Raw genomic sequence first — 12334 nt, forward strand, 5'->3', positions numbered from 1 at the left:
AGCAAATCTTACCAATGTAACAGGTGTCTTAGAAACCATAGTTCCCTACTCAGATGATTGGGGAGGTGGCAAATATTGATACTAGTAGTAAATAAATCACGTTAAACAGTGAACTTTTTAACTTTCTTTTGGATGGAGACAGCAGAAATTGACAAGGAAAGACGAGAGCGGAGGGGGGGGGGGAGAAAGACACCTGCAGCCCTGTCGTGAGCACTCCTACAGCTTCCCTCGGCAGGTGGGCAGCCAGGGCGGAAACCTGGGTCCTTTTTTCACTTCATAAAACTTGTGGCTCTTGGGACTAGATATCGAGCACATGTTACCATGTGCCAGGGTCTTGAGTTCAAGCCCCCGGTTCCCACCTGCAGGGAGGAAGCTTCAAGAGAAGTGAAACGGTGCTGCAGGTCTTTCCTCTTGTTTCTCCCCCCCCCCTTTTTTTTTAGAGTTTATTTATTTATTTATGAGAGAGACAGGAGGAGAGAAAGAACCAGACATCACTCTGGTACATGTGCTGCCGGGCACTGAACTCGGGACCTCATGCTTGAGAATCCAGTGTTTTGTCCACTGTGCCACCTCCTGGACCACTGTTTCTCCCTTTCTGTCTCTTGCCCTCTGTGTAAGAAAAATGGCCACTGAGAACTGTGGAGTCGTGATAACCCTGGTCGGGGGTGGGGGTGGGGGTGGGTGAAATGTAGCTTTCAAATTACTGTCCTCTTATGAATAAAAAGCAATCGCTATCAGAATGGAATAGCCAGAGTAATAATGAAAACTAAAGTAGCCATCAATGTCAGCAATGCGATATTATTTATAATGTGACTGAGACTAAAATAATTCACTGTGTAACTAAGACATTATTTCCAGTGAATACCAAGTTGTCAGAAGAAAACACCTGCATGGATATTACTGTAACACTGACATGAAGTGCTCTCATCTGGGGAAAAAAGTCACTTTATTTACTTATTCTTTAGATAATTCTTTTTGTTTAGTTTTTTTTTAGTATTGAACAGAGACAGAGAAATTGAGGGAGCTAGAGAGGAAGCCCTGCTTCACCACTTGTGAAGCTTCCCCACCTCCCCGCCACAGGTAGGGACCAGGGGCTTGAACCCAGGTCCTTGTACACTGTAATGTGTGCACTTAGCCAGGTGCACCACCACCCGGCCTCTAAGAAAACGGTTCTTGTGAATGTGACTTTGGCCTTGAGCCGCTCCATCTAGTAGGAAAAGAGCCACGTAAACACACACTTACAGTCTCTGTTTCCTCGGTGAGCCGCTTCAGTCCTGTTTCTTGCTTGTAAATATACAGTGGAAGTGCTTTTGGGGGGAAAACATGCCTGTTTTGAGGAGTCATTTTGCTTGTAGCCATGCAAAACAGTGAATTGCTTCTGCCACTTTTTTTTAAAGGTTTTTAAAAAATATTTATTTATTCCCTTTTGTTGCCCTTGTTGTTTTATTGTTGTAATTACTGATGTCGTTGTTGTTGGATAGGACAGAGAGAAATGGAGAGAGGAGGGGAAGCCACTTGCACTTAACCTGCTGCGCTACCACCCGACTCCCCTACCATTTACTTTTAAGAGGTTGTCGTGACAAAGGGACCTTCCCTTTGCCTCTGACATAGCAAAGTGTGTGTACAAAGATGGGACCTGATCGTGTGTGAAATATAAAATCCACCCTCACTGCTTGTCTCTTTGTGTTTCAGGCATCCTGACAAAAACAAAGATCCCGGAGCGGAAGACAAGTTCATTCAGATCAGCAAGGCCTACGAGGTACCACGTCAGCCTCTGTGCTGCACCTGTTAGCTCAGCTAGGCTGTGCCCTGGCGGCCACAATACGCTTCCCGGCCAGATTGCTACTTTCAGATGAGGTCTGGCCCTTAACTCAGCTTATCCCTGATGGAGAAGAGAACATGTGGGGGGCTGGGTACAGGCGCACCTGGTTGAGCACACACATGACAGTGAGCAAGGACCCTGGTTCGAGCCCCCGGTCCCCACCTGCCGGGGGAAAGCTTCACGAGTGGTGAAGCAGGGCTGCAGGTGTCTCTCTGTCTCCCTCCCTCTCTATCACCCCCTTCCCTCTCAATTTCTGGTTATCTCTATCCAATAAATATATAAAGACAAAGAAATTTCAAATAAAAGTTTAAAAAATAATAATAAAAGAGAGAAAGCATGCATTAAGACCAGTGCCTCTGGGGCCGGGCGGTGGCGCACCTGGTTGAGCGCACATGTTACAGCGCGCAAGGACCCAGCTTTCAGCCCCTGCCCCGTCCCTACCCGCAGGGGGGAAGGTTTCACGAGTGGAGAAGCAGGGCTGCAGGTGTCTCTCTGTCTTCTCTCTCTGTCTCCCCATTCCTCAGTTTCTGGCTGTCTCTATCAGATAAATAAAGATTTAAAAATTTAAAATAAAGAATATATATATATATATAAAGACCAGTGCCTCTAGGGCGAGCCAGCAATGGGCACGTGTTACCGTGCTCAAGGACCTGCATTCAAACCTCCTGTCCCCACCTGCAGGGGGCAGGCTTCAGGAGTGCTGAAGCAGGCGTCTTTCTGTCTCCACCTCTCTGATCTCTGTTTCTCAGTATCCTATCTAATATAATAAAAATAAATCTTAAAAAAAAATACCTTATCACTTTAAAGACGTTAATTAGAACTGTAGAATTGGGGCAGGGGAGACAGCATAACAGAAAGACCCTCAGACCCCGAGGTCCTAAGTTAAATCTCCTGCACCACCACAAGCCAGAGTGCAGCAGTGTTTTGGTTTAAAAAAAAAAAAGAAAGAAAGAAACTATACAATTATCTCATTTAGACACGTCTGTTTACTTTTTAGAAACTTCTATTAACGTGCTCACTTTGGTAGCACATTTATGTCATAGAACACGCAGAGACCAACTTGCTGAGCGTGAAAGTGACACAAGATTATAAATAAATTTGAACTCAAGATTTTCATTGTTTTTCTTTTTTTTAATAAATCTTTTAATTTAATTAATTTATTATTGGATAGAGACAGAGAAAAATTGAGAGGGGAGCGGGAGATCGAGAAGGAGAGAGTGGTCAGAGGTAGAAAGCATAATGGTTATGCAAAAGACTCTCATGCGGAGGCTCCACAGTCTCAGGTTCAGTCCCCTGCACGACCATCAGCCAGAGCTGAGCAGCCAGCGCTCTGTTAAAAAAAAAAAAAAAAAAAAAAAAAAAACTGGTCCGGGAGGTGGCACAGTGAATAAAGTATTGGACTCTCAAGAGTGAGGTTCCGTGTTCAATCCCCAGCAGCACATGTACTAGAGTGATGTCTGGTTCTTCCTCTCTCTTCCTGTCTTTCTTACTAATAAGTAAATAAAATAAGTGAGAGGAAGAGGAGAGTCCCTTGCAGCTCTGCTTCATCCACTCATGAAGCTTTCCCCTGCGGGTGGGGACCAAGGGCTTGAACCCAGGTCCTTGTGCACTGTAATGTGAGCTCCTAACCAGGTGTGCCACCAGTGGCCTGGTCCCCTCATTGGTTTTCTAATACGCTGGTTTAAATAAGCTAGTCAGAAGTATAAATACAAGTTCTTCACTGACTCATAGATGACACTTCACCTACAATATGTAAAAATTTTCAAGTCAAACCTCAGACTTAAAAGTTATTTCTTGTTAAGCGCACGTGGCGCAAAGCACAAAGACCAGTGTAAGGGTCCTGGTTCGAGCCCCCGGCTCCCCACCTGCAGGGGAGTCGCTTCACAGGCAGTGAAGCAGGTCTACAGGTGTCTGTCTTTCTCTCCCCCTCTCTGTCTTCCCCTCCTCTCTCCATTTCTCTCTGTCTTATCTAACAATAACAAGGGCAACAAAATGGAAAAAATGGCCTCCATGAGCAGTGGATTTGTAGTGCAGGCACTGAGCTCCACTGATAACCCTGGAGGGGGAAAAAAAAAGCCAAGATGAGCATTAATATCTAACTGACTGAATATTCTGGCATGCTGGTGTGTCTCCTGGGTGTTTCCTCTTGTGTTGAATGATTACGTCTAGAATGTCATCATTGGGGGTCGGGCAGTGGCGCAGCAGGTTAAGCGCACGTGGCGCAAAGCTCAAGGACCGGCTACGGATCCCGGTTCTGGTTCAAGCTCTCGGCTCCCCACCTGCAGGGGGGACGCTTCATAGGCAGTGAAGCAGGTCTGCAGGTGTCTTGTCTTTCCCCCTGTATCTCCCCTTCTCTCTCCATTTCTCTCTGTCCTATCCAACAACAACGACATCAACAATACTAATAACTACAACAATAAAACAACAAGGGCAACCAAAGGGAAAATAAATAATTGTTAAAAAATAACAATAAATTAATTAGAATGTCATCATCTTGAGGCTTATTTCCTTTCTGTGACTTCTGAATCGTGTAGATGTATATTGTCTTCATTGCCTTGTAGATTCTTTCCAATGAAGAGAAGAGATCAAATTATGACCACTACGGAGATGCCGGAGAGTCTCAGGGCCACCAGAAGCAGCAGCAGCGGGAGTACCGCTTCCGCCACTTCCACGAGAACTTTTATTTTGACGAGTCGTTTTTCCACTTCCCCTTTAACTCCGAGCGACGAGACTCCATTGATGAAAAGTATCTCCTGCACTTTTCGCATTATGTCAACGAAGTCGTTCCGGACAGCTTCAAGAAGCCCTACCTCATCAAGATCACCTCTGACTGGTGCTTCAGCTGCATCCACATTGAGCCGGTGTGGAAAGAAGCTGTCCAAGAACTGGAAGGATTGGGTAAGACGCTTTCATTTGTCAGAAGCCGTGTGTGGGCGAGGAAGTGGCTTCCGCATCTTGTGTTCCAGAAGGACACTGGGACAAGCAGACAGTCCACAGTGTTTCCCTTCATGGTGATGTGGTCTTTAGGAACACAGTTTCAGAAAGGAGAAATGCAAAAGCCACTCTCTGCATGAATCTGAAAATATTTGTCTTTCTTGGGGGATATATGGCTTACAGTAGGCAGTAACATATAGTCGTTGGTCCACGTGTAACATTTCTCGGTTGTCCAGGTAACACGCTAAGCCCCCACCTAGGTCCTCCTCTGCCATCCTGTTCCAGGACCTGAACACTGCCCCTCCCTCAAGAGTCCTTTGCTTTGGTGCTGATTGGAAATGTTATCTGTATAGTCTCCTGACATCTGGCAAGGAACTGAATATGGAGGAGAAACTTAAAAGTGACTGGTTCAAAAAATAGCCCTCCGGCATCGATTTTAACCTTGGTAGATTCCTGCAGATTAGTCTTGATGTTTTTTGTTTGATTGATTGTTTTTGGTGTTTTTTTTGGTTTTTTTTTTTTTTTACTTCACCTCGTATATTACTTTGCTAGGGCTGCCATAAAAAAAAAAAAAGCAAAACAAAAAAGCAGAACAAGCAAAAAACGACCACAGACTGGGTGACTTAAATAACAGATTTCCTTTCTCCTAGTGCTTTTTTTTTTTTTATTGCCTCCAGGTTTATTGCTGGGGCTGGGTGCCTGCACTAGGAATCCACCGCTCCTGGAGGCTATTTTTTGTTGTTGCTGCTGCTGTTGAACAGGACAGAGAGAAATGGAGAGAGGAGGGGAAGACAGGGAGGGGGAGAGACAGACAGACACCTGCAGACCTGCTTCACCGCCTGTGAAGCGACTCCCCTGCAGGTGGGGAGCCGGGGGCTCGAACCGGGATCCTTACGCCGGTCCTTGCGCTTTGCGCCACCTGCGCTTAACCCGCTGCGCCACCGCCCAGTCCCCTTCTGGTTCTTGAGGTCAGAAATCCAAGAGGAGGGTACGAACAGGTTTGTTTTCCCAAGACCGTTTCCTTCACTTCAAGGTGTCTGCTGCCTCCCTGTATCCTGACAGGGCCATCTCTGTGTGTCCGTGTCTAGTCTCTCTCTCTCTGTCTCTCTCTCTCTCGCTCTCTGTCTCTCTGTCTCTCTCTCTGTCTCGCTCTCTCGCTCTCTCTCTGAGCTAGTCTCTTCTTGAAGAGTTCTAGGGCTGAGAGGTGCGCATCGCCCGATGACCCCGTTCTAGCCTAGCCACCTCTAAGTGCCCGGCCCCTGAATAGAGCCATAGCTGGGGCTAGTGCTCCCGAGTGTAAATGGAGATGGGGGTTGAGGGAGGAGAGGGGAGGGAGGAGAAGGAGCTTAACAGTTTAGCCCCTAACAGTGTCTGACGGCCCTGACTCAGCATTCTCCAGTCCCACATTGATAGCCTCTCCTTTGTTCAGAGCTGCCACTGAGTGCCAAGGAAATTCATTAGTCCATTTATTTATTTATTTGTTTGTTTTTTACCAGAGCACTGCTCAGCCCTGGTTTATGGTGGCGCTGAGAATTGAACCTGGGATGTTTGCTCCTCCGGCACGAAAGTCTTTTTTTACGTAACCAGGATGTTAACTCCTCAGCCCACTTTGGGAAATCTTAGTCATTCAAGGAAACTGTTTGTTTTAATGACTCTGAAAACTTGGGGTTGCAGAACTTGATGCTCATGTTTGTCTTCTAATAATTAGAAGATCTGTGGTCCAGGAGGTGGTGCAGTGGGTAAAGCACTGGACTCTAAAGCATGAGGTCCTGAGTTCAATCCCCGGCTGCACATGTACCAGAGTGATGTCTGGTTCTTTCTCTCTCTCTCTCCTATCTTTCTCATTACTAAATAAATTAAAAAAAAAAAAAGAGAGAGAGAGACTTAGAAGATCTGTTCTTGAGGGTTCGGCAATAGCACAGTGGATTAAGCGCACGTGTTGCGAAGTGCAAGGACCGGCGTAAGGATCCCGGTTCCAGCTCCGGCTCCCCACCTGCAGGGGAGTCGCTTCACAGGCGGTGAAGCAGGTCTGCAAGTGTCTGTCTTTCTCTCCCCCTCTCTGTCTTCCCCTCTTCTTGATTTGTCTCTGTTCTATCCAACAACAGCAGCAATAACAACAACAATAACAAAAAAATGATAAACAACAAGGGCAACAAAAGGGAAAAAAATGGCCTCCAGGAGGATTCCTAGTGGATTCCTAGTGCGGGCACTGAGCCCCAGCGATCACCCTGGAGTACCCGAAGAGGGACTAAGGTGGCCATGGAAGGTGGGGCCTGAATGTATCTAGAGAGAATCACTGAAAAGCACAAGGTCACTGCTTCCAAAAACGGCTATTTTCAGTCTGTTCCTCAGAAGTACTCAGTCCTCAGATTTGTGGAAATGCTTTCCTGCGATTCACCAAAGAAATTCTTAGGGCCGGTGGGTAGATAGCATAATGGTTATGCAAAGAGATTTTCACGCCTCAGGCTCCAAAGTCCCAAGTTCAGTCGCCGCACCACCATCAGCCAGAGCTGAGCAGTGCTCTGGTAAGGTAGGGAAAAAGAAAAAAAAACAAGAAAAGGAGAAGAAGTCGCTCTTCTAGAAGATGAGGGGTTAGTGTAATGTCTTCCGTAGGCAGCAAGCAGTCGGCGTTTTCTCCCGGTACATAATGGGGGGATGAGAGCTGGAGATCTGGTGGGAAGCAGTCGCAGGAGGTCGCACAGCCGCATTTTATGCCACGCTAGCTAGTACTCGGCACATGATTTACCTTTTTAGAAGCTGATACGAAGACCCAGTGGCAGAAAATAAACAGTTTCATACCTGAGGCTGGTAGCTGTGAGCTTGCATGGCCTGTGCAGATGTCAACCAGCATGTACAGCATGTGGCAGCGCAGTGGTCAGCGCCAGCAGCCGCAGACTCCCGGGGGGCAGACGGACCAGTGGTCAGGTCACAGCTGCTGTTCTCGTGCCCGTGGACCAGTTTACCCAGTCTCTTCATCTGGAATGACTGGTGCTATCAAGCCAGCTGCGCTGCCAAGAACATTAGGAGGGAAAGATGCGCACTGTATTCCTGACACGTATTTTTCAGCACTTAGTAAGTAAACTTGAGAGAATTTCTGGTCAACTCGGTTTTCTGTCTCCCAAGTGGAAATTTTTGAAAGCACCCATTTTATAAAGACCTTCCTTTAAGAAATCTTTTTTTTTTCCTTTGCTCCCAGGATTCTCGCTGGGGCTCGGTGCCTGCACTACAAATTCACTGCTCCTGGAGGCTTTTTTTTTTTTCCCCCTTTTTGTTGCCCTTGTCGTTCATTGTTGTTATTACTATCATCGTTGTTGGATAGGACAGAGAAATCAAGAGAGATGGGGAAAATAGAGAGAAAGACAGACACCTGCAGACCTGCTTCACCGCCTGGGAAGCCACCCCCGCTGCAGGTGGGGAGCCGGGGGCTCAAACCTGGATCCTTGCACCGGACCTTGTGCTTCACGCCATGTGCACTTAACCCGCTGAGCTACCGTCTGGCCCCCAAGAAATCTTTCTTTTTTTTTTTTTAATATTTATTTATTTCCTTTTTGTTGTCCTTGTTATTTTTCATTGTTGTTGTAGTTATTGTTGTTGTTATTGATGTCGTCATTGTTGGATAGGACAGAGAGAAATGGAGAGAGGAGGGGAAGACAGAGAGGGGGAGAGAAAGAGAGACACCTGCAGACCTGCTTCACCACCTGTGAAGCGACTCCCCTGCAGGTGGGGAGCCGGGGCTTGAACTGGGATCCTTACACAGATCCTTGCGCTTTGCGCCACCTGCGCTTAACCCGCTGCGCTACCGCCTGACTCCCCAAGAAATCTTTCTTGACTGTATTCATCTGCTTTGTTCAGTTCACTATCAAGCATTGACTTCCCACTGATTTTTAGCTAAGTCGTGGAAAGGTTAGTAGAAGTTGGCTGGGCAGAACATGGAGGCGGAACGTGACAGGCAGAGGCATCCGCACAGGCGGGGAAGCTTGCAGAGAAAGCCGGGAGCTGAGGACCAGAGAACCTGAAAGTCCAGGCTCAGGGAACTGGACTTGACTTTACAGCCTATAAGAAAGCCCGGAAAAGATTTATAGAGAGCAGGGAGCCAATTAGACCTGCACTTTCGCAAGCTGCCGCTAAAGGGTAAGGGGCAAGTTGAAGAAAGTGAGGCAGAGGCCGGGAGTCCAGCCCTGGGCAGATCACTTTTTTTTTTTTTTTCCTTGAACAAGGACAACAGGAATAGAGAAAAGTGCACGAGCATAAGATGTGGGGGGGCCAGATCAGAGAGATGTGGAGAAACTTGGCCGCTGCTGGGAATCCTTTGGGTGGAGAAAAGGGGTGGGTGTGTGGGGGGAGGGGGGAACAGGCAGAAGAAACCACCACTGAGTAAGAGACAGCGGACTCCCAAGAGTGAAGTCCTGAGTTCGAACCCTGGCATGTCGTGCCGGAGTGCCGCTCTGGTTCTCCGGCTCCCTCCACCTCTCGATACCTGGGCATATTTTAAGGACAGAGCAGGGCTGTCGACATAGCTCACGTGGATAGTGCTCTGCTTGGCCATGCACACTACCCAGGTTCGAACCTGACCCGCCTGCATTGAATGAAACTTCGGTGCTCTGATGTCTTTCATTCTCACTCCCTCTCTGTCTCTGTAAGAAAAAGAGGGCAGGGCTGTTCAGAAAAGGTCAAGACTCACTCTGCATTCTGACCTGAACTACTGGGTGAGCAGAAAGGAGAGGCAAGAGGTGGTCCGGGAGGTGCTGCAGTGGAAGAGGCACTGGACTCTCAAGCACGAGGTCCCGAGTTCCGTCCCCCACAGCACATGTACCAGAGTGACGTCCGGTTCTCTCTCTCTCTCTCCTGTCTTTCTCATTAAAAAATCTATAAATGTCGCGACCTCATGCTTGAGAGTCCAAAGCTTTACCACTGCGCCACCTCCCGGGCCACTTAATTTGATTTATTTTTAATGACAGAGAGATACAGAAAGATACGCACAGAGCAACCAGAACACTGCTCAGTTCTGGCTTATGGTGGTGCTGGGGGTTGAACCTGGGACATTGGGGCTTCAGAATTACAGTGTTTTTCATAAACATTACACTGTCTTCCCCTACCTGGATTAATCTGTCTTACCTTAGGATCTTAGTCACTGTGGTCACTTGAAGGAAGAGTTCCATGGTTGCAAAAGATTGGTATTTACTGACTTAAAAAGTTGTTCTCACCAAGACTCTGGGGTGGGTGGGTGGAGAGAATACAGGTCCAAGAAGGATGACAGAGGACCTAGTGGGGGTTGTATTGTTATATGGGAAACTGGGGAATGTTATGCCTGTAGAAACTATTGTATTTACTGTTGAATGTAAAACATTAATTCCCCAATAAAGAAATGAAGAAGAAGAAGAAGAAATAAATCTATATATGAAAATAGAGGCAAGAGTTAGATTTGAGGAGCAGTGGTACTAGCTGTAGTTTGGAGATGTTGAGTTTGACGGCATGAAAACAATAACATTGATAATAAGTAACAGCACTAGTTTTCCATCTGTTGAGTCTCCTAGGTGCCAAGCACGACTGTAAGTAGCAGCTTGTGTTCAACAACTGCCCTTTGAGGCAGGTTCTCCTGTCACCTCTCATACAGGTGACTAGCTCTCTCGTGGCACTTTGTCAAGGTCGCGAGCCAGTGTTTGTCTTGAGATCAGTCATCATCGTAGGAAAAGCCCAATTCAAGTGATCATACAGTGATCATTCACCATTCCTTTTATTAAGAAGGAAGGAATAATTCATTTCTTTGAAGGAATTTTTTTTTTTTTGCCTCCAGGGTTATTGCTGGGGCTCAGTGCCTGCACCACAAATCCACTGCTCCTGGAGGCCATCTTTTCCCCCCCTTTGTTGCCCTGGTTGCTGTAGCCTTCTTGTGGTTATTATTGTTATTGTTGATGTCGTTTCTTGTTGGACAGGACAGGGAGAAATGGAGAGAGGAGGGGAAGAGAGGGGGGAGAGAAAGACAGACACCTGCAGACCTGCTTCACCTCCTGTGGGTGCTTCACCACCTGCAGGTGGGGAGATCGGGCTCGAACCCGGATCCTTAAGCCGGTCCTTGCGCTTTGCACCACCTGCAGTTAACCCGCTGCGCTGCCACCCGACCCCCAGGAATTTCTAAGTACGTATAAGTTGCATACTGTCGAGGAAAAGGGCTTGGCTAGATACTGGTTTTCAAAATGGCAGAGGAGCAGAGGAGAGAACATCAAAATAGCTCACTTAGGCAGTATGATGCTGTGCCACATGCCTGACCCAGGTTCGAGCCCAGCCACCACCTTCAAGGAAATGTGAGCTCTCCTTTCCTGGCTCTCTGTGCCTCCATCTCGATCTGAAAAAGTCAGCTTGGAGCAGTGAAAACCAGGAAACAGACAAAAAAAAAATTTTTTTTTTTCTGCTTTAAGTCCATGTCCCTGATTTTGTTTTTATTTTACATAGTTTAACATTTCAGGGGTTTGCTGTTTAGCCAGCTTTGACAGCATTGTTTGTGTGGGTGTTTGTTTCAGTGGTGTGTTCTTCCAGTTGGCTCTGTAACATCCTGTTAGGCATATGCTAAAGTTGAAAGAGAAATAAGTGCGCATAGGCACGAGTAAGACTGTGACACGTCACACCATGCCATGCTGCCAGGAGGCCTTCCAGCCTAAAAAAGAAAAGATTGCTTGCCTTTCCCAGGATCTGCATTTGAATTAGCAAAAAAACAAAAAAGTTTTGTTTCTAGGAATTGCTTTTACCTTTTAATTTATTTGTGATTAATAAGTTACAGGATTGGAAGAGTACAGTTTATATTTGCACAACCACCGCCTAAGTCCTGAATTTCTGTTGGAGCCAAGTCTTCGCCCCAGGATACAACTTTATTATTATTAATCATTATTATTATTATTTGATAGAGACGGAGAGAAATTGAAAGGGGAGAGGGAGAGAGAGACAGAGACACCTGCAGCCCTGCTTCACCACTCATGAAGCTTTCCCCCTGCAGGTGGGGGCCAGGGGCTTGAACCCAGGTCCTTGTGCACTAGAATGTGTGCGCTTAACCAGGTGCGCCACCACCTGGTGGCCCCCCCCTTTTTTTTTAACCAGAGCACTGCTCAGCTCTGGCTTATGGTGGTGCAGGGGATTGAACCTGGGATGTTGGAGCCTCTTTGCATAAACATGCCATCTACCCCGCCAAAGTTCTGTGGCCCTACCCTCCCACTTCCCAAAGTAAGTCTTGAGACAGTTTGCTTGCTTCTGTTATTTTGTTTCTTTTCTTTTTTTTTGTTCTTTACAAGTTCACGCACATCAGCTCTCTAGATTCCACAGATGAGTGACCCCATCAGGCAGTAGCCTTCATCTTTTAGTGTTACCTTTATCTATTGGATAGAGACAGCCAGAAATCGAGAGAGAGCAGGGTAATTAGGCTGAGAGAGAGAGAGAGATACAGAGAGAGAGAGAGAGACTCGTCTGGCACGACTTCACCACTTGCAAAGCTTTCCTTCTGCAGGTGCGGACTAGGGAGGCTTGAACCCGGGTCCTTGTGCTCAACCAAGTGTCCTTCATCTTTTATTTTGCTAAACGCAATCTCCAGTT

The 12334-nt window shown here is 46.9% G+C and overlaps 1 protein-coding gene across 3 annotated transcripts in view; it reads left to right on the forward strand.

Annotated features, from left to right (window-relative positions):
- Positions 1-12334, forward strand: part of DNAJC16 (DnaJ heat shock protein family (Hsp40) member C16) — a 49088-nt gene that overhangs the window by 6411 nt on the left and 30343 nt on the right. For all 3 annotated transcript variants that reach the window (XM_060202326.1, XM_060202324.1, XM_060202325.1), the window contains 2 exons: positions 1693-1759; positions 4384-4720. Coding sequence is in view for 2 of the 3 variants with exons in the window: in XM_060202324.1 (XP_060058307.1) it covers positions 1693-1759; positions 4384-4720 (404 nt within the window). In the remaining variant the exon portion in view is untranslated. The remainder of the gene's footprint in view (positions 1-1692; positions 1760-4383; positions 4721-12334) is intronic.

This window comes from Erinaceus europaeus, chromosome 11, assembly GCF_950295315.1.
Source record: "Erinaceus europaeus chromosome 11, mEriEur2.1, whole genome shotgun sequence".
Taxonomy (NCBI): Eukaryota; Metazoa; Chordata; class Mammalia; order Eulipotyphla; family Erinaceidae; genus Erinaceus; species Erinaceus europaeus.